The 21,761-nt window shown below is 42.2% G+C and overlaps 1 protein-coding gene across 1 annotated transcript in view; it reads right to left on the bottom strand.

Annotated features, from left to right (window-relative positions):
* Positions 1-16,181: 16,181 nt before the first annotated feature.
* The window catches only part of LOC108579990 (homeobox protein Hmx), a 33,266-nt gene continuing 27,686 nt past the window's right edge, over positions 16,182-21,761 (bottom strand). Inside the window, exon 7 of the mRNA XM_017943642.1 lies at positions 16,182-16,353. Within this exon, the coding sequence (XP_017799131.1) occupies positions 16,182-16,353 (172 nt within the window). The remainder of the gene's footprint in view (positions 16,354-21,761) is intronic.

Raw genomic sequence — 21,761 nt, 5'->3', positions numbered from 1 at the left:
GCTCTCTGTGTGTTCGTCACGAGACACCCGGTGCATTGCGACTCTTTTCATCTATGTCACGGAGAGGATTCTTCTCTGTGTTCGTATGTGTGAGGGAGGGAACGTTTAGGTGAACGTTTCTTTGGTTAACCTATTCGGGTGCTGCCAAGCTGCAGAGACGACGGAAAGAATCGTCCGGTGAATAGGGGTATTCGATTTGAATTAACCAGTGTTATTGTATTCGTGGATTCTCGTTCGGTGGTTTAGCGGGGACAGTTGCTGGGACAGCGGTGAATTAAAGGGCCCTCGGTAATGCACGGGAAGAGAGAAAGAAAATTTATCAATTCGGTCCTCGAGAGCTTTCTTGAAGCTCGTTTTAACTCGTCGTTGAAAAAAGAATTCGCGAGTTGAGAGCTACCTGCGTGTTTTTCTCAGGTTTAATCGAGGAGAGACTACTCTCATCATCGCGAAACGACGCTCAATAGTTCTATAATTGAAATACCACATTTTAATTTATCGCCTAAATCCAACAGCGAGCATCTAACACTTTTCTCTCTGCAACTGGCTTACGCCCTACTCGCGAGCTGTTCGCGAACACTTCTAACCAATATACACCCAACATCAGACTTTTTCAAAAAATCACTCAGTTTAAAAAAAAAAAACGTCTGAAAGGATCTCCTCAAATCCTCCTCGTCGAAACGCGAACTTTAAACAACAAGCAAGCACGCGTTCGAAAGACGCGTGTATCCAGCGGTGAGAAGCGAAACAGAGAAGAGAGGCAAAGAGACAAAAGGAGGGATGTGAAAAAGGAAGGAAAAAAAGAAAAAAAAAAGAAAACGTCGGGTATTAAATGAACGAACCCCCGTGTGTAGCCAGGCTGTCTGACAAGGCAGCCCACCCTATCCACTTACCGCACGAATGGACGAGGTGGTCATCAGATCGATGAAAAGAGATTCGCGACACGCCACTGTGGTCTCTCTCTCACTTCTCTCTCTCTCTTCACTGATGCACCATCGGCTAAAACTGTCCTGGTATCTGTCCGCGTTGGCCTACAACGAAGCCAATCGGGCCTCTGTGAGAGAGAGAGAGAGAGAGTGAGAGAGAGAGGGGTTGGGGGGTCGAAACTACATCCAGGCAGCGTGATCTAATTGTACCAACTCAAACTGGATCAAAACAATACGGGACACGGGCTCGCGCGTCGCATTTAGCTAAATGTGTCTTTTGTCACGGCCATTGCCCTTCCACCAGTTCGCGAATTAGACGACAAAGAACACCCCCTTCTCCTCCTCACCCTCACCCACGTGTACCCCCGTATGCTTCTGTTGTTTACGCTGGTTCGCCATTGTGAGCTTGGGTTAACTCACCGGGGCTCTCGTCAAAGCCCACTTAATGGCACCTTTAATTACAAGTGTCCTGGGCACAACATGTGTATATATCCGTTGAATCGAAGGTATCTGTACTATGTATAGGCACTGTTGCGATGATCGGGGATTGATCAAACTTGCGGACGAAGAAGGGAAGAGTTTCGCATAGAGAGATAATTGGGGATTCGATCGGAGAACGAAGGTGCGCTTTGGCGATCCTTTGGACACTACGAATGCATTTGCATTGGTAACTTTTTAGTTTTCTGAAAGTGAGTGGAAGTGCATTGGTAACTTTTTATTTTTTTTTTAAGTTTATTTTTGCGAGAGTGAGTGGAAGTGGGAAATTAGGGAAACAAAGTTGCGTTTTGGCGATCCTTTGAACACTACGAACGCATTTGCAATGGTAACTTTTTATTTTTCTAAGAATAAGTGGAAGTGGGAAATTACGAAACCGAAGTTGCGTTTTGGTGATTCTTTGAGCACTGTGATATGCATTTGCAATGGTAACTTTTAATTTCTTTCGCGTTTATTTTTCTGAGACTGAATGGAAATTGAAAATTACTCCGTTGGAAATGTATGCTGTACATTCCCACGAGAACCAAAGTGATTTACTTCTTAAATTAGTCTGTCCCGAGAGTACAAGATACGAAAGAATTGCAAGATTAATCCTCGCAGAGTGGGCGCCGGGTCAAATCTGACCCAACACTGAAATCTCTCATACTCAAGCGAAACCATATTTTCTTATTTGCTACGCATTATACACAGGGTGTTTCCTGGTGAACAAGTGGGAAAAACTAAATGGGAAATATAGAATGACATATCTTCACACCAGGTTTCATTCCCGACTAAATTAACCCCTTAACCTATGATTTCTTTTCTGACTATGCACCTAAGCGTCAGCCATTTACTGTTTCAGTGCTGTGTATCAGGTAAGAAAGGCTAATCTGTTACGGATTAATTACATTTACTAATCCGCAGATTTGCAAATTCAAACGAAAGTTAGGATTACAACGAATTTTCCCCACTAATGTAACTATTTTTCTCACATCTTGATCAGAATCTCTGCCACGAGTCTGACTCGTTGTTATAGGTCAAAGGGTTAATACCGAATCTTCAAATTTCTCGTCAATCAGTCACCTAGAACTTGACACACCAAGTCAGTCTGAAAATCTGGAATGTCTCCCGGAAAATTCGACGATAAATATTCTCTTTTCTCCTCTCGTTGGAATAAAAATGCAACCTCCCCTCCCAAATGTGCCACTTGCACCCGAAACGCGGCGTAATCGCTCCTCCAACCGATTTAATCTGTCCGATTCCACCCCAGCGCAGCGGGCGCAATCTCCGCGATGATCGCGCGAGCAAGAAAGGAAGAAGCTAGCAAAACGTTTCGGCCGGGATCCTTCGCTCTCTCTAATTGTCGGAGTCATTCGTTCCTTTCAACAGGCAAACGGAACAGATGCACCGGCTTGTATTTAGGAGACTGCTCCTAGTGAACCAGGGGGGTCTCTCTTCTATCCTATGTCTCTTGGGGTTATTTTCAGTCGATTATCCGACGAATAGAGAGTGGGGTCAGCCAGCAGTGCCTACTCTCTGATATAGTTTTCGCCTGACGTTAAAATAGTACGAACGAACGAACGACTCTATTAGTGGGTTTTTCGATTGGACCAAGGGACGGAGGGTGAAGGAGGACTTAATTTTCGTCTCTTCGTCCGCGAAGCACCGCGACACGCGTCCATAAGCGACCATGATGGATGCCACGATCCACGATTGTTTCGCCCGTTGGTGCTTCGACGACACGCGGCCCAGCCCTTTTGTGTCCACGAACGGCGCGCAGCAGCCAGCAGCAGCTTTCACATAGTAATCACAGACCGTAGAATGGGAAGCGATGAAATCGTCGAAATCCCTTTGAACGTAGAAATATTCGGGGGAATCAAATTTTATTTACACCGGAGTGGACGTGGAAGGGTGATGGAATTGATCGTAGATTCTTCGTAGAGGAATTCGTTGAAAATAGGGAATTAAGTGTTTTTATAGGATGTCGTTGTAATTATGAATTTTTAGATTGAATAATTTTCGGCGAGTGTCGTGAGACACCTGTTATGTTCGTATAGAATGTATTATGCGATTTAACCCACTTGCATCAGAGCTCTGAATAGGCTACTAGCGGTATTCATCTGAGATATGATAGTTGTTGTGTTTCTGTTTATTACTGATTTTACTCAGAAATTACGTGCAATAATTGAAAATTATTAAGAAATTTTTAAGCTTCGAAATCCTTCTGGACAATCGTCATGTGCGGATTATTCCGCTTAAGGATGCTGATGGATTAAATTTCGTTTACTCGACAAAGTTAGTGGCGTATATCGGTAAAAGTACAGCGTTTTCGCGCTATTAGTTTCCAATGTTTTTCTCGTGAGTGGTATATTTTTGAGAATTAAAATTATAGTCAGTTGATAATAAATTGCGTTAGTGAAAATTTACAAAAAAAAAGTAAAGATCACTACAATTTTTTAAATGAAATCATTTTTTTATGTGCCAATCAGTGCATTTGAGAATTCTCTTCAAAAAAGTATTAGAGGACTTGGGTCGAAAATTGATTAGCTTAGAAGTTATGAGTTTTGTCCCGAACGCCCATATACGCGAAACACTGTGTGACGGCGAAAGACTATTTCTCTAAGCCTTATAAAAATATCGGTGCAAAGTCAAAATATTTTGACAGCGACACGACGATGATAACCGAGAAGTCACGCGTACGCATTTGTTCGATCGCGCGCGGATGAGCCTGTTCTTCGTCCCTGAGCGCGGGGACTACGCGCGCTCTGATTGACCAGTGTTTTTCGTTGATAATTCAAAAGTGAAGCTTCAAACAACATTTTGGTAAAGGAAAAAGTTGTTCAGAGTCATTCCAGCAACCCCCTATTTCCGGGTGTTCGAGGAGTTACGGGACACCCTGTATATAAGGTGCCGGTACGATTATTGCAAGGACCCATAAGAAACTCATCTTCAAACTCAATTTCGTCAATTCCAGACTGACTCAGTTTTCTCAAGAATCTTAATAATTTTCTAATTATTCAATTTTGCTTTTTAATCATTTAACCTTGCTTCACATTGCAACTCAACTCAGTTTCCTCAGGATCTTAATAATTCTTTGCTTCACACGTCAACTTATATGTATCTAAATCTCACCCTTTCTTCACCTCCACTCTCTATCTCTCCCCACACACAACGAGAAAGGACGAAAAATGTAAAGATTGCAGAATCTCGAAAAAAGAAAAAAACAACGATCTAATTGACGAGATATCGCAGTTGACGGCGATTAAATGGTGGAAAAACCATCCAGCGTCTCGGTTAGCCCGCGCAGACGACAAAAGCGTCGGATTTTCAAGCGTCGAGACACATGCTCTCGCGAGCAGAGCCTCCTTTTTTCTATAACTATAATTATCTGGCGGGGCTCGTTGTCCCTGGTCGTGTTCGCGGTGAAACGCGGCGGGAAAGAGATCTCGCACGCAGCAAGTAAATGGATGGATGAACCGGGGCGAAAAGGGTGCCTTTGAGCCGGCGAGTCCGTTGCTGCCAGATTAATTAACGAAGCGCTCCGCCCGGGGTCCGGAAAAGGATCAACAACTCCGATACCGGGATACCGAGAGCTAATAGACAGGTGGCCCTATCTGCTTAACCATCGTTCTCGCTCCTGGATCGATCGATCGATGCTGCGGCAATCGCGAATCAATCGTCCCTGAGCCACCGTTACCACGATGGCTCTTTTTTCTTCTTTTTTCTCTCTTCTTTCTTTTTTATCGAGCAGCAGGAGAATAGGGAATCTGTCTTTTCAACTGTCTTGCGAATTATGGAACGTCTGTGGAGTTGAAGAGTGCTTTTTGGATTCGTCTTGAGATACGACGGAAATGTAATTGTCGGTGGTAAAAACAAAGTGTGGTGAAAAATAGATTGGACTGTTTCGTTTGAACATATTTCTTAAAGTTTTAGCGTCGTTTTATGTTGGTCACTTGGGACGAGTAAATTTTGGTTAATGATCGCATTTTTTGTTAGATTGCAAATGGCCTTGAATTCGTGTTAGAATATAGTGAAAGAAAATGATGATTTATGAAAAGTATATTTTTGAAATTTTTGTTATCGTTCATTTATCGCGGATAAATTTTGGTTAATCGTTTTAAAATTATAACGAAAAGGATATGATGCAGAAACTATGATACGGTTCCATTTAAAAAACTCAAGATAATCCTGGATTCGCTATGGAAAAATATATCTTCGGAATTTTTATTATCGTTATATGTTTCTCCATTTAATACAGCTAAATTCCGGTTGGTAACTATACTTTTCGTTACGTTACAAATGGCTTTGAAATGTAAGTACAGGATTGTGCAAAAATTATGAGAAAAAATATGACACGGTTCCATTTAAAAAACTCAAAGTGACTTTACATTCCCTATAAAAAAATATATTTTCTAAACTTTCGTTATCGTCATATCTTATCCGCCTAACAGACAAATTTTTTATCACATCGCAAATGTCTGAAGGAGAAAATAGACCTATCCCCCGATTTACACTGAAGATAGGTTCCTTAGAAAATCGTGTAAATCGAAAACAAACTAAAGTGTGCATAATTCAGTCATTTATTTCAACGTAAAATAAAACTAAATATATCTTAAAAAACATAAAAATAACGGTCTATTCGTAAAATGATAAAAATATAAAGGTACATATGTGTGTAATTCATTTTACACATAGAAACAAGAAGTATGAATTAAGAAATTTAACCGAAAATTTAATTACCGTTATCACTTTCGTAGACTATTAATCTTTTATTCCTGGTTGGTATGATGTCACTTTCATCACTCGATAGTACTTGATGCGATTCAAGTTCGATGTTAGATGAATTAGAAACAATTTCAGATCGGCGAGCCTTGGTAATCAAATCCGTAATTAACAATTGTGTTTGGTTTTTGATCAAATCTCTATAGACCTCCTCATATTGAAACCGTGTAAAAGTGAAAAGTACCGTGTAAATCGGGGGATAGGTGTACTCTTTTATTTCTATATGAAAGTTAACCGTGAAATCGAGAGTTCCGTACTATCGATTGAACCAAATAACGTTACGCGTAAGAATGAAAATTATACGGATGAGTTATCCGAAATTTTGAGCAATATCCTACGCAGCGTTTAACACATTTAGAAGCGTTGATAGTATAATGTGTGCATAAATAATAGAATATCTGATTCTTGATATAAATGCGGCAGCAATTCCGAGAACGCTTATTCGAGATCGCAATTAATTACAAACAGAGGGAATTGAACGATGTAATTAAAAGTGAAGAGAGGGAGAGACAGGGAGAGACCGGCTGTGAGAGTGCGAGCGAGAGCGAGCGAGAATGGTCGAAACTGGACGAGTTAAGGGATATATTAATTTACCAGTGTGTAGCAGGGTGTAACGGAAACTTCGATAGCCAGGCGCAGGTACAATATTAATCATACTCGCTCGTTCCTCGTTCCTGTATTATTCCCTTTCCACATCGCGTTTCGACGCGCCAATCGCTCGGCTAATTGCTCGACTCGCGGCAATCGCAATTACCATTCGTCGTTCTCTCTGTGTATCTCGAATGGCAACTTTCATTTCACGTGAAAGTCGCGTCTCTACGTCGCGACGATCGATCAATGAAAAATTCATCGAACGGAATAAGTAATCCGGCCACGGCCATTATCAATCGCTCTCTCTCTCTCTCTATCTTTTGTCCACCTTTTCGTATTTTTTCTTCTTTCTTTTCTTCAACAGGGGAGAATAAAAAAAAAAAATAGAGAAGAAAGAAGGGAACAGAGGAAGGGTTGGAAAGTGAAGAATTAATGGGTAAACTCAGGAGCTAATTACTCAGGGTCGGGAATAAATTGAACGAATTCTTGAACCTTTGCGTTAAGATAGGAGCTTTATTTTGCAAGGTTGGAAAGGGGAGCTACCGTGTCAAAGGTTCGTCCATCTAAGTAATTACCGGAGCTTAGGAGCGTCACAGTTGGCTTGAACGACGTCGATTAAACGCGAGATAAGATACAACTGCTCCACCTTTGCACCGCTCCGTGCGTACCTCACAGTCGTCTACGCCTCTTTTCACAATGCTCCCTTAATCGGACGGTACGTCGCTCGTTCAAAGAGTGCTTTAAAATTATCGTCTAATTTTCTATCTTCTCTCTATGGGAGCGAGTGAATTACAGGGACCGGGATGAACGGGAATTTTTCACGGGGGGAAAAAGTGCGACGCTGTGTTTTAACAGTTTATCGATCGACGATTTCGGCCATAAGTCTCCAATCACCTGCAAATTTACGTCAGTATTCAATCTGCTGGTAATTCTTTGAAAATTTGAAATTGACACGGAGGTCAATAGCGCTTTATCTTATTCCGATTGATTTTCTAAATTGCTAAGCTTCTTTTGCAAATTTTTGTGTAACTTGCTGTGCACAGTGGTTGCAAATATTTGGCCGGTAGCGTGCGAATCATTAGGTTTTCGATTAGTTTCGAGTTTAGGTAGGTGTTTAGGCAATTGTGAGGTAAAAATGTGGAACATGTAACGTTAGAATTCTTTGAGATGCGGATAGGATACTAATTTATAGGTAAATGTATATTGTAGTATAGTTGGTGGAAGCGATACAGCGAGGTCGTAAAATTAAGCGTCAGAGTACACTTAATTCGAGCGCCGAAACAGCAATTCGAGGGAGATAAGTTCGATGTCAATTTGGATTTGATTTCTCCATTGCAGTATACTGAAAAATTTGCTCCAATAAAAGAAACTTTTACCAATAAGTTAGTTATTGAGCAAGAGGCAACAGAGGCTCGATAAATTTTAAATATCAGCGCTTCAATTTTCATCCCCTATATCTCTTCCGCCAACTATGCTGTCGTAAAAAGCTCTTATATGGACGCCCTAAAATTCCAAAATCTATTTTCGTATATCACAATTCTACAAATATTCCACAAGGAAATATCGAAAAGTTATTAATAAAATAAATTCCGAGAGAGAGAGAGAGGGCACAATTGAACCTGCAGCGGGAGAAGAAAGAGAAAAAAGAAGAGAAGGAAAAATTGATAGATCGTTGGACGTGATTGAGGATGGTTTAATTAACGTCAAAAATTGTCGAAGAGCAGGTATCTATGGTCGATATGATTGAGAGATGAACGGAAACGGAGCGGCGATATTTAACGAAATCGGGGCGAAGCCGCAAGTATGCCGATTGAAATTTCGTTGAAAAGGGTTGATTAGTGCCGCTTTCCACATTAGTCCCCGGCTGGCTGGTGTATTGTGAATGGTAATACGATCATGCGGCATTGTACGCGTTCAACATATGCGGACCAGGAGGCGGCTCGCGCGCCTCGTGCACGCCGCCGGCTTCTATGGAAGCGAAAAACCGGTGGAACGGAGCGATGTACTTTTCGGAGAAAGGAACTGAAAGCGTGCCGCGTGTTATTTTGAACAATGCCTTCGGCCGATTTAGCCTCCGCCTCGCGACGACACGCTCTCTTCAACGAGAGAGAGAGAGAGAGGGAGGAACGAGGGAAATTTGCGCTCTCGAATCGTTCCTTGAAACGGTGACTTTTCGACCGTGTTTCACGGGGGATGTTAATTTTCGAAAAGGAGGAATCGCGGAGTGAGCGGTAATTGTGGAACGTTTCGAATTTTCTGCAAGCTGCGAATTGCAGTTTGCGAATTTTCCAAGTTACTTCGAATTTCAAATAATCCTGAGTGACGCTTTGGTTTTTTCATTCTTTCGATCAGTGCGATTGGGAGACTGAAAGTTTCTAATGGGAGATTTTGCAAGCTGCAAATTTTGTAATTCGAATCTCTGTAATGTGTTGATTTTATAGTTCGAATTTTTGCAAACTGCAAATTTTCTAAATTATCTCGAATCTCAAGTATTTCTAAGCGATTCATTATTTGCCAAATTCTTTCCATCAGTGCCTTTGAAACTTTACAATTCGAATTTTTGCAATCTGCAAATTTTATAATTCGCATCTTTGCAACCTGCAAATTTTATAATTCGAGTCTTTGCTACCTGCAAATTTTCTAAACGATCCCAAATCTCAAACATTCCCAAATAATTCATTATCTCCTCGAATCTCTCGATCAGCTCAACAGAAACCTTCAAAATTCCTCAATTCCAATCTCTGCAACCCACAAATTTTCTGAACGACCTCAAATCTCAAATACCCCAAAGCGCTTCATTATCTCCCCACTTCCTTCCTGACCAAACCGCTCACAATCGTTCCCAACACCGTTTCACCTTCGCAACCCTTAATATAAGGCCGTCCAGCAAATCGCGCGTGTGCCACGCACCGTGTCTCCCAAACGCTCTTTACATTCCACAAAAACAAAGCCAAAAAAAAGGCAAGCATCAGCAGCAGCGAAAAAGCCATATGGAAAACTGCGAGAAACAAGTGGAGGCGCGTCGTCGGCGCGGGCAAGTAGTAGAATCGCGGTTCGTCGCGGCGGAGGAGGTCCGACTGGTCCGGGCCCTCGGTCACACAAGCACACACACAGAGAGAGAGAGAGAGAAAGATTCGCTCTCTGACACGACGACAAAGCGGCAGAAAGACGAACGAGGCGAGCAGAGAACGCGAGGAACGAGGAAAGCAGATGAGAGAGAGAGAGAGTCAATGGGTATAAGCACTAAGCACGTAACTATAAAAGGAGCAGGGGGTTGCGAATCGTCGCTAGATTAAAAAGAGGCTCCCTTTTTCGCTTGCTCTTTTATGCCTGTGCGCCGCGCCCCACACGCATCATGCGCCTCCGAGGTCTCTCCCGTGTGTGCAACACGCGTACACACACATAGGCACACTGAATCGGCACACACACACACATCGTGGCGTCTTCTTATGCATGCGTGTTCAACACGCGCGCGAATACACACGGGCACGCGTTCGATATCTCGCGACCGTCCGCTGTAAAAAGCAATTCGATCTGGCAGCGCGGTCTATAAGCCTCCCCCTCTCTCTCTCTCTCTCTCTTTTCTCCCGCGGCCGCCCCTTTTTTTCTCTCTTTTTTCTTTTTTCCACGCTGCCAGCAGCCTCGCGAACGCGTCAATCTTCCTGCGGGATTCGACTTTCGGCCCCGGACGTTTCCTCTCCGCCCCCTCCACTCTTCTTCCCTCATGCAAATCGGCCGATTTTCAGCAGCCGCTTTGAGCAGCGCTTCAATTAAACGGACCTGCTGGTTAACGTGTTCATTGTCGATCCCGGGCTATTGTCATCTTTTGTCAATCACACCGGGCTCGATTATGTTACGTGATTAAGTTTGTCCAGACGAGACTTGTTTCGGGTGGTTGAGCGAAGTTTGCGGGTTCGTTAACCCTTTGGAGTGTGTCAGAGGTAGAGAAGGTTTGGAGATTTGTGTATTCTTCGTTCGGTGGAATTAGTTGAAATTAGGTGAGAAGTAGAGATTTAGGGGTGAAGTGTTGTTTTTAACCCTTTGACAATCTGATAACATTTTGAACTGCGGTTGAAAACACGTTGAATGCATAATGCATAAATAATACGTCAATAGTTAGAAATGGGACTGTTTGAATGTGCTCAGTGATGCATTAGATGAACATTTGACAAATATCGCCGTTTATTCGAATTAAATGCTTTTTGATCGCTTTTAAAACAGGCGATACGTAACACTTTCCAATTTCCTTCCTAAGAGTCCCTCTTGAGCCTCACGCGGGATAAACTGTCGAGGGGTTAAGCGGTAGAAAGATATTTTGTCGTTTAGTCAACCCTTCCGCGACAGAATTATATTTTTTAAGTCTGCAATTGGTACGAAATTGAGATCAATTTTTGTTCGAGCATTCGAGCGGGATATTTGCGTCTCATTGGTCACGAAAGGGTTGAAGTTAACTTTAGAACGAGTCTTTTGGTCAGTGACTCGTGTAGCCACTGGACGTATCAACCCTTTGAGTATATATCAAAGATCTCGAAATTAATGAATTCTTATTTCTTTGTAATTATTCAAAAAATTTATTCATCTGCAACGTTACCAGCAATTTAAGTGATAAAAAGACACTTCCTTAAAGTTCACCGTAGAACAAGCCTTTTATTAACCCTTTCGGTAAATTAACGCATTCTTACTTCCTTGCAATCATTCAAAATTAGGTAATAAGTAAAAATTGATGTAAACGATTAGTAAACCTGTATAAAGAAAGAACTTCTCGAAAAGTGACAATCCTCGTAAAAATTAGGTGTACTATAGAAATTCATTACTTCCGACTCTGTTCGCATAATTAATTCAAAGCCACCGAGACTTCGTCGCTGCCAGGAAATTGGCAAAACGTGATAAAATATAATCATTTCAACGATCGACCTCTTTTCGTTCTTCTCAAAATAAAACTTCAAACCTGCCCAAAATTCGGAAAGAACTAATCATCACACTCAATCCTTTACACACCCGAATTTTATCACACCCACCGCTCGGATAGACCCCGAAACGACGCGTGTAGTCCACGATTCACCCTCCATTATCCCTTACACGACCCTCGATCACACCTCCTCGAGATTCCTCGAGCAGTCATCCCCCCGGAATAAGAATATTTACGACTTAACGAGGCCCGCTGATCGACAGTGTCGCGTGTATATAGGGTGTGGCCTCGCGGAAAGCAGCCAGGTCTCCCGATAGATTTTTCCAAAAAATTATTCCATTAGAGTAATTGTGTCCAGCTTCTGGCGAGGCAGGTAATAATAGTCACGGAAGGATCGCGTACGCGATAATGGCCGTCATAAATTGACTCACGCCGAAAGAGCAACGGAAGAGAAAAGGACAGAGTTAGGTTCGTCAGGCGTCATCTGCGTGGCCTGGCCTTTTTTTTTCCACCTCTCTCTCCCTCTCTCTCTCTCTCTCTCTTTCTACTGCCAGCTGTCGCGAAGAGTCGTTCGCGCTTTATCAGTCTGGTAATTAACTCGATTAGCCGGACGATGAAGCTTCATACAAATGAGCCGCCTTCTGCGGCTAACACCAATTAAGCCACCCTATCGATTGTGTTTCATCGCGAATCACGTGAATTACGCTGGCTAGCGTGAACAGAGAGAGCGGCCATCGCGTTCTAACCTTAAACACGCGATATCTCCGCAACTCCCCCTTCTTTCTTCTTCAACTCGAGGATCAAGGATTCGGTTTAATTTACTAACGACCATCACTCCTAATTTCACTCCACTCGACCATTTACTGATTCTTTCTTTTTGTCGTTGTTGCCGCTTCGTTTGGTTAGGCTGACGCGATGCTCCTTCGTGCAGCGACAAAGATGGCGACGGGGAACCCCTGGAATCCCCGTGGTTCACGAAACTCGCGTATTCTCCGGAGGAATGGGTTTCGCCCCGGTGTTTTGATGGGACACGCTCGAATCGATCACGAGATTTGTCAGTGGACAACGACAGGGCTTTTACCGAGGGAAGATCAACGGTTTCGGGGGAGCGTAATGTTGGTAATGCTATATCCATGGGACGTTCGATGGTTTTGGAATTTATGGGACATCGTTTAATCCTATCCCTAGGGCTGCTCTTCGGTTATTGTTGCGCTCGTTGCGGTTTTCTGGGAGATCGAGAGATAGTTTTGTTTCGTGGGCTGGCGATGTCGTTCAACCTGTTAACCGGGTTCTTTTTTTAAGTGGAAACTTAATTTTTCTTGTTTATCGTCGAACGTGAGGGAGAAATTGAAGGGAGTGCGATAAAGAGTGGATCATTTTTTGGTAAATCAATTGTGTTGTGTGTGTTAACTAGTTCTTTTTAGTTAAAGGGTTAAATTCTTGCTTTACGATTTTTTTAATAGCTACAAACGTTTATTTGAGCGTTTACTCGTTTTTCTTTGTTAAAGGGTTAAATTCTTGCTTTACGACTATTTTATAGTTACATCTGATTGTTTTAGGTGTTTATTGCGTTGATACCGTGTTTAACGAAGAGAAATTAAGATAATGTACATGATTTGTGCTTGATGAGCTTCAAGTGCAATTTGCAGGAGAAGTTCGAGTTGCAATTCAAGTTTATTAGAAATGCAATACTTTCCTTGTCATATTTTGACTGTTACCTGTAACACGAAAATTGCTGTTTATTACAAGGTGAAGGGCTAAGAATCTTCGAGGTTTGTTGAGGCCAATGTTGGCCTACTTTTAGTTACCCTGCGTTACAAAAGAAATTAAACGTTTTAAACGGAGATCAGAGGAAACTGAAAGAAAAATGGAAAATTTCTGACGATTCCTTTTAATCAATTCTCCAGAGTTAGCGAAAATTGAAAGAGATATCCAAAATTTACGACGATTTCTTTCGTTAATTTTATTTTCTCCCTAAATTCAGAGAAAATTGAAAGAAATATCCAAAATCTACGTTGAATTCTTTCAGTAGGTACATTCTCTATAAAATTGAAGAAAACTGAAAGAAAATATGAAATTTATGACTTCTATCACCAACTATTTTTATTTCTCTCGCTAATTTGATTTTCTCCATAAATTCAGAGAAAATTGAAAGAAATACGAAAAATCTACGTTGAATCCTCTCAGCAGGTACATTCTCCATAAAATCCAAGAAAACTGAAAGAAACCTCGAAAATTTACGAGGCCGTCGTTCCCTAAATTCTCCACAAACCTACAAAGTAACCCGAAAGAGATTACAAAACGAACTCTCCATAAAAATATCTCCATGACGAATAATTCCATCGAAAGGGGTGGCTTCGCGAATAATAGCCCAATTTTCTCAATAAATCTCCGTTTTCTTCCGTCGCACCGCTTCCTCTCCCGGTCTAAAAATTCGAGAAAATCTCCCATCGGGGACAGGAGTAATGAGACCAATCACCGCCCGAGCACCCGAAGAATAGATTCTTCGGAAGATTTTCGTGCGCCCGCCGGTGTAACACGATCGTCACTTATACCAGACCTCGAAGGACACGGGCTTCGAGACCGTTGTCATCCCCTTACGTGTTAAATTACCCCGTACCGGGTCGCATAGAGTGTAAGGGGAGTGCAATTCGACTCTAGATTGCGGCCGACAATGAGTAGGTGAATTTTCGATCCCCGACAAACAGGATCCTAACACGGCTTTTTTCAAATCCCCGAGATCTTTGTTCGCGAAAGAGGGAGAGAGAGAGGGAGAAAGTTCGAAGGCTAATTGACGGTGGGGAGGATTTTCGGAAAGGTGCGAAGATTCGAGTATTTGTGAGCTATCGATACGAAACGCGCGTTGGAAACACGAACGTTGTTTAACAGGCTGCTAGTTTTGGAAACATATATTCCGCGGATAAACGTTATGTCAAAACAAGAAGAAGATACTTTTATTTTTTCTCATTTTTCGTTACATCATAGTTTTCTGATCGTTGAAAGCTTCGTTAGGTTTGCCGGAATTTTCTGTGGTTCGCTAGCTCTTACCAGCGGTTACATAGGAGCTGTAGTTGTAGTTTATCGAAGTTACGACAAAACAGTGAATGGAGAAAGGTAAATTTCTCGTTATTTCATCGAGAATAATACGGAGTGAGGAGATAATAATTTCTTTCCTTCGTTTCGTTGCATCCTCTCCCTCCCACATTTTTTCCTTTTTTATTTTCTCTCTCTCTCTGTGTGGTTCTTCGTTCACCAGGTAGAGAAATGATATCGGCGAGAGCGGCTGAATTTTCCGATCGGCTTGTTAGCGATAGGGAAAAGGTTGTTCACGCAAACGAAGGTAACGAAGACGGAAGAAAAACGAACGAAATTGAAATCGATCGATCAACTGCTCCTCGCGGGCAACACCGTTTCATCGCAATTACCGAGTTAATGAGTCGCTTTAAATATTCAATGCCGTCGCTTATTAACGCCAATATAAATCGTGTTTAATCAGTCGAGCCGCGTTTAATCCAGCCGCGGCGCGGCGCGGGTTTCCCCGGCCATGCGGAGCTAATATCCACGGCGTCGCTCGATCCGCTCGAGTTCCTTCGCGTGCTCTCCTCCAGACGGCAATTTTTTTCCCCGATGCATCCACGCACTGAATAAACCAGCAATTGCCCTGGCTCAATTTTCCCCCCCTCCGATTCGTCAAATCTGGAGATTCAATTGTTCTCCGCTCGTCGGGAAGTAATTTCTATCCGTTGCTGGTCGATCTTCGTTGGAATTAGTGATTGTCGCGGATGTTTGGCTAATTAGAATTTGGAACGTAGGGCAATTTAAAATGTGGCGTTTTGCAATTTTACAGAACTGCTTTTTAAACAATTGCACAGAATTGCTTTTTAACGTCGTTTTTGGTAAGTTTCCTCGGGTGCTCCTGCAGGTGGCAATTTTTCTGGATGCATCGACGCACTAAATAAACTAGGAATTGCCGTGGGCAATTTTCTTTTCGATTGGTGAAATCTGAAAATTGAATTTTTCTTCGCTCGCTCGTGATTCATTGTTGACCTTCGTCTGAATTAATAATTATGACGAATATTTGGCTAATTAGAATTTAGAAAATGCAATTTGCGCAGAATTGCTTTTCAAAAAATTGTCCATAATTGATTTCCACAAAATTGCGCGGAACAGCTTTCCATTAAAAATTAGAGAACAACGCAATCTAAAATCTATTCCCGACAATTGCACAGAATTGCTTAACAAAAAATTGCGCGTAATTGATTTCCACAAAATTGCACAGAACAGCTTTCCAGTGAAAATTAGAAAACAACGCAATCTAAAATCTATCCCCGACAATAGCACAGAATTGCTTTCCAAAAAATTGCTCATAATTGCTTTCCCAAATAATTCTCGCCAACTTACCAACTTACCAAGAATAAACTCAAAACAGTTGAACCCTCAACAACGATCAATCCCCAAACAACTAAAAATCAAGCGAAACGTAACATTCCCGTCGCACCCTATCACAAAGGATTAAATAACACAAATAATTCGTAATCCCCAGCTCGAACCCATCCGTCGAACAAACTTGCATCCAGGAATTGCCTGAACAAACTGCCTCGTTGTATCGCCCAATTCTCATCGAGGCAGTTCAACACGTTCCGAGGACACTTGCCAAACAGCTTGGTGTCGCAACTGAAACGAGACCGCATACAAACCGTCGTATTCCTTCAACGTGTTGCATCTAACCAAACCCCTCCATCAAAATTACCAAAACTATCTAACGAAACTTTACAGAAACAATAAAAAAAAACAACAACATACCCATCTCTCTCTCTCTTTCTCACCACAAACTGAGCATCGTGGCGTGGAAAAAGGACACTTTAAACACACAGCTCGTCAAGGATGCAGATCTGGAAAGATACGACAGACAGTAGCCTCGATACGAATCGACTCCCTAAAGGGTACGTACCGGGTGTCTTTCAGAAAAAGAGGGAAGATGGTAAACGACGGGTGTGTGCGAAGAGACACGCTCTCTAAAGAGAGAGAGGGGACACGCTCTCCAGGAAGAGAGAAAAGGAGAGGAGACACTCTCCAAAGAGAGAGAGAGGGTACACGACACGCTCTCTAAAGAGAGAGAGGGGACACGCTCTCCAGGAAGAGAGAAAAGGAGAGGAGACACACTCTCCAAAGAGAGAGAGAGGGTACACGCTCTTCAGAAAGAGAAAGAGAGAGAGGGGGAACACACTCTCCAGAAAGAGAGAAAAGGAGAGGAGACACTCTCCAAAGAGAGAGAAAGAGAGAGGAGACACACTCTCTAAAGAGAGAGAGAGGGTACACGCTCTTCAGAAAGAGAAAGAGAGAGAGGGGGAACACACTCTCCAGAAAGAGAGAAAAGGAGAGGAGAGACACACTCCAAAGAGAGAGAAGGAGAGAGAGGAAACACACTCTCCAAAGAGAGAGAGAGAGAGGGTACACGCTCTTCAGAAAGAGAAAGAGAGAGAGGGAACACACAGAAAGAGAAAGAGAGAGAGGGGGAACACACTCTCCAGAAAGAGAGAAAAGGAGAGGAGACACACACTCCAAAGAGAGAGAAGGAGAGAGAGGAAACACTCTCCAGGAAGAGAGAAAAGGAGAGGAGACACTCTCCAAAGAGAGAGAGAGAGGGTACACGCTCTTCAGAAAGAGAAAGAGAGAGAGGAAACACACTCTCCAGAAAGAGCGAAAGAGAGAGGAGACACACTCTCCAAAGAGAGAGAGAGGGGACACACTCTTCAGAAAGAGAAAGATAGAGAGAGAACACACTCTCCAGAAAGAGAGAAAAGGAAAGGAGACACGCTCTTCAGAAAGAGAAAGAGAGAGAGAGAGGGGACACTCTCCAGAAAGAGAGAGAGAGAAAGGGCACTCTCCAGAGAGAAAGAGAGAGAGAGAGGGAGGAAGGGCAGCGTGTGCAGGCGGAACAAAACTAAAACGAGTGGAGAGAGAGTAGGGCCAAAAGGGGAGGGAAAGTTGGAGAAGGAGGAGGTGGGCTGGTATAGCCTGGGTGGATGAAATCGCTCGACGGATGAAAGGTTCTACTGGCGGAGAAAGAGAGATCAGAGGGCGAAGGTGCGATGGCGCGCGACGGCCTGTGCAGAAACGATGATTGAAGTGCACGTAGTACTTACGTTCCGCGTATACTTACTCCGGTAGGCCGCTGACGGCGTGCAAAACGGCGAACGATGCGGAGAAGAGAAACAGAGATAGATAGAGAAACGCAGAGCGCCGCGCGGTGCAGGTCCGCCATTGTCGTTGGTGCTCCCTCGTGGTCGCCAGCCCGCCAATGCCGCCTCCACGTTTTCTCCTCGAAAGCGACGATGAATCGGGCTTGAACGTGCCATCACCTGACACACACACACACACACACACACACACACTCCGTGCACACTTCATCCACCATGTGAAAAAAAAGTGTGTCGCGCCAGGATCGCCCGCACGATGATTCTTCTTGCGAGAGCTTTGATCGCGAACGCGACTGATAACGGCGCTTCTATCACTCTTCGAGACGATTGTCTCTACCCGTTCGTTTGTTTGTCCTGTCTGTCTCTCTGCGTGTCTCTGTGTGCGGAAACATCGATCGGGGGTGATAGGTGAAAATAAGTAAATATGCGACTCGGACGCGTGGCGGTTTCTTGGGTTCTTTTCGTTCTTCCTTTGTCTGTTTCTGGCGTTGGGGAGTGTTTGTATGTCGAGATTGCTTTTTATGGGACGTGAAGTAGGTTGTTGGTAGAGATTCTAAGGTCGTTTTGTTAGGGTTTTAGGGAGTTCCAATGGCATGGGTAATTAGTGACACGGGGTGATTGGTAGATTGCGGAATAGCGGAGTTTTTAACCCTTTGCGGTACGGATGGTGCAGTTTGTTTGCCTTTGTTTCGATATTTCAGCGCGATATTAAGTTCGAGTGTGATGTTAATGTACAAAAAGTTGGTCTATTATCGTTTATAATTTGTTACTGTGTGATATCTGAAGGGTAAAGTAAGACTCGACGTAGAACCGCAAAGGGTTAATTGGAATTTTTCTGCACCTTGATTTTACACGCTCGAGGTAAAGATGTAAGGGATTTATTTAATTTCTGGAATTAAATATTTTAATGTGGCTTTTTAACTTGGTTCTAAAACTCGCGTTAATTTGTCTCAAAGCCTGCTAATTCGTAGCCAAAAAATACTAATTCAGTAAAACATTAAAAAAGCTGAAGGTAATCCCAAAACTTTCGGATAACAATTTTCCTAATTCATAGCCAAAAACTGCTAATTCGGTAATAAATTAAAGAAACCGAAGGTAATCTGAAACATTTCCAAAAAAATTTGTTTCCATAAAAATTGCAAAATAATCAAAAATGGTCGCTTGTTAATTTATCCAAAGCAAATTCGTCTAATAATCTGAAAAACCTCTCTAAATCACATTATTCGACCCAAATTGCAAAATAATCAAAAATAATCACGTAAGATAGTTTACCCTGTGCAACGAATTAATTCAAAGCAAAGAAATATTCTCGACAACAGTAGTCTCGCCAAAGATGCTTCCCAAGACGACACACTTCGAAATTCGATCGTTCTCCACCATCGCGAATCGCGAACCGTGTTCGACGTAACTTCCGGTTTTCGAAGCGTCCTAGCGCTCGACACACTTTACAATCTTCCCGGCGAATGCACGAAACGATTGAACGAGGTTATACAGGGTATAATACCGAGCCGGCTGCAGCCGCGACAATCGATGGAACGCCTATCGTGCACTTTCCACTCCGCGACGACTCAATTACATCGGCGTTCTGCCGGGAAATCAACGGTTAACTTTGTCGAGGAACGACAAACTTCCGCGACGATTCGAGCTCGCTCGTCTACTGGGGCGTGGATGTCGAAAATTCACGATCTTATTCCGAGCCACGCTTCGTACAGACCCGAACATTTTGGCCTATGATTTTCGACTTTCGTTTCCGGGAACTGTTCTCGATTTCTGGTATGTATTACTTTGTCTAGAAACGTCGACATTGGATGTACGGCTCGACGTTCAGTTATCGTGCTACGTTCCTCCGAGTGACTTGGTTTGTGATAGTCGACGTTCGTGTGGCTTCTGGATGTTTCGACGGAGGATTTTAAGATTCGTGAAAATTCGAAATTTGTACAATTGCGTGTGTTTTTTGAAGTATAGAATTGTAAATTTTAAGAGCGAATATAAATTTGGTCCTTTATAAATTTATGGTACTCGAAAATTTGCTTTATCCTTCGAAATTTGTGTAATTACACCTTTTTTCAGAAGTATCGAATTGTAAACTTGAAGAGCGACTATAAATTTTGTCCCTTCTAAATTCATGATCTTCGAAAATTTGCTTTATTCTTTGATAATTCCATATTTACGTCTTGTTTTTTAAAGTAACGATTTGTAAATTTGAAGAGTGAAAGTGGGAGAATTTAAATTTCCTTCTTTCTAAATTTATGATCCTTGAAAATTCGCTTTGGCCTTCGATATTTGCATAATTACATCTCTCTTTAGAAACCAGGAAATTGTAAATTTGAAATTACAGCAAAAATGGAGCAGTCTAAATTTTCAATCCTCAAAAATTAGCTTTAACCTTCGATATTTGCATAATTGCACTTCTCTTTAAAAGTATCGAATTGTAAATTTGATCGGTGAGCTTGGGAGAATACAAATTTCGTCCCTCCTAAATTTATGATCTTCGAAAATTTACCTTAGTCTTTGATATTTGCATTTGTTTTTTTTTTTAAGTAACAACTTGTAAATTTGAAGAGTGAAAATGGGAAAATTAAAATTTTCTCTTTTTCAAATTTATGATCCTTGAAAATTTGCTTTAGCCGTCGAAATTTGTATAGTTGCATCTTTTTTTAAAAGCATCGAATTGTCAACTTGAACAATGAAAAGGAGAGAATATAAATTTCGTCCTTAAATTTATGATCCTTGAAAATTTGCCTTAGCCATCGATATTTGCATAATCACAGCTTTTTCTAAAAACCACGAAATCGTAAATATGAAAATTCACCAAAACTGCAAGAATCTAAATTTTGAACCCTCGATAACCGCACTAATTCTCTCTCACAATCTTATCTCCCTCGAAACCCCACAAAATTCCAAATTCCCACCCTCAAGAACGGTCAAATTAAAATTTCCCCCCTCCAAAACGTATCTCTCCAATTCACCTATCAGAATCGCGTCTTTTCCAAAAAAAAAAAACACCCTTGCAAATTCGACCATTTCGTCGAGAACGTTCCCAAATCAGAGTGTCGTCCTCGCTAAATTTATAATCCTGGAAAATTCGCTTTGGCCTTCGATATTTGTAACAATGGCGTGTGAAACGCGCAGAAAATCACGGTGAAATACGTCGAACTGGGAATTTCGTCGAACTTTTGACATTCCCGTACCCAGAGTTGGGGTAAAAATGGCGAACGGAGAAGGGGCGAGGTGGGATGATGATGAGACGTGAACGTTGGGGTGTATTCTGAACGACGTGCACTGGTGTGTATGGTTCAACGATCATTATTAGCGATTACGAAACGATCGGCTGTACAATATTCTCGGTGAAATTTTCGGATCGCAAATGTCCGTACAAAAACACGCCGCGACAGGCGCGGTGCATCCGCGGTTTAATTGACGTCTATAGACTTAGTGTCTTTGTTGTTCTTTTTCATTTTTTATCATTTTTTTTCCAGCTTCAGATATACAATATTCTCGTAGGGCGGGGTTAGATGAGAGAAATAGAGAGAAATAGAGAGAGAGAGAGAGAAAGAGAGAGATAACCGGTGAATTCTTCATTTCTTTTTCTTTTTTTTTTTTTTCGTAACTCTACCGTTCGTTTAATAAAATTAATCGTTTAAATACTTATCACAACAGGTAGAATAAGTGTCGTAGGAACCCTGCCTGTGTCTTACGGTGTATGGTACCTAACAATTAGTTACAATCTCTTCGGTTCTCAACGGATCGCGGTTACATTTACACTTTCTTTATCCTTCGAGACTCTTCGCTTCGCTTTTGCAACGTCCCCGTTTGTAAGAAGAAAAGAAGGAAGGAAAATACGAAAAGAAAGAGAAAAAATAATCGTAAAAAATTCATCAT

The sequence above is a fragment of the Habropoda laboriosa genome, unplaced genomic scaffold (assembly GCF_001263275.1).
Source record: "Habropoda laboriosa isolate 0110345459 unplaced genomic scaffold, ASM126327v1 scaffold23, whole genome shotgun sequence".
Lineage (NCBI taxonomy): Eukaryota > Metazoa > Arthropoda > Insecta > Hymenoptera > Apidae > Habropoda > Habropoda laboriosa.
The sequence above is the reverse complement of the archived record's forward strand: the minus strand, read 5'-3'. Positions and strand labels throughout refer to the sequence as shown.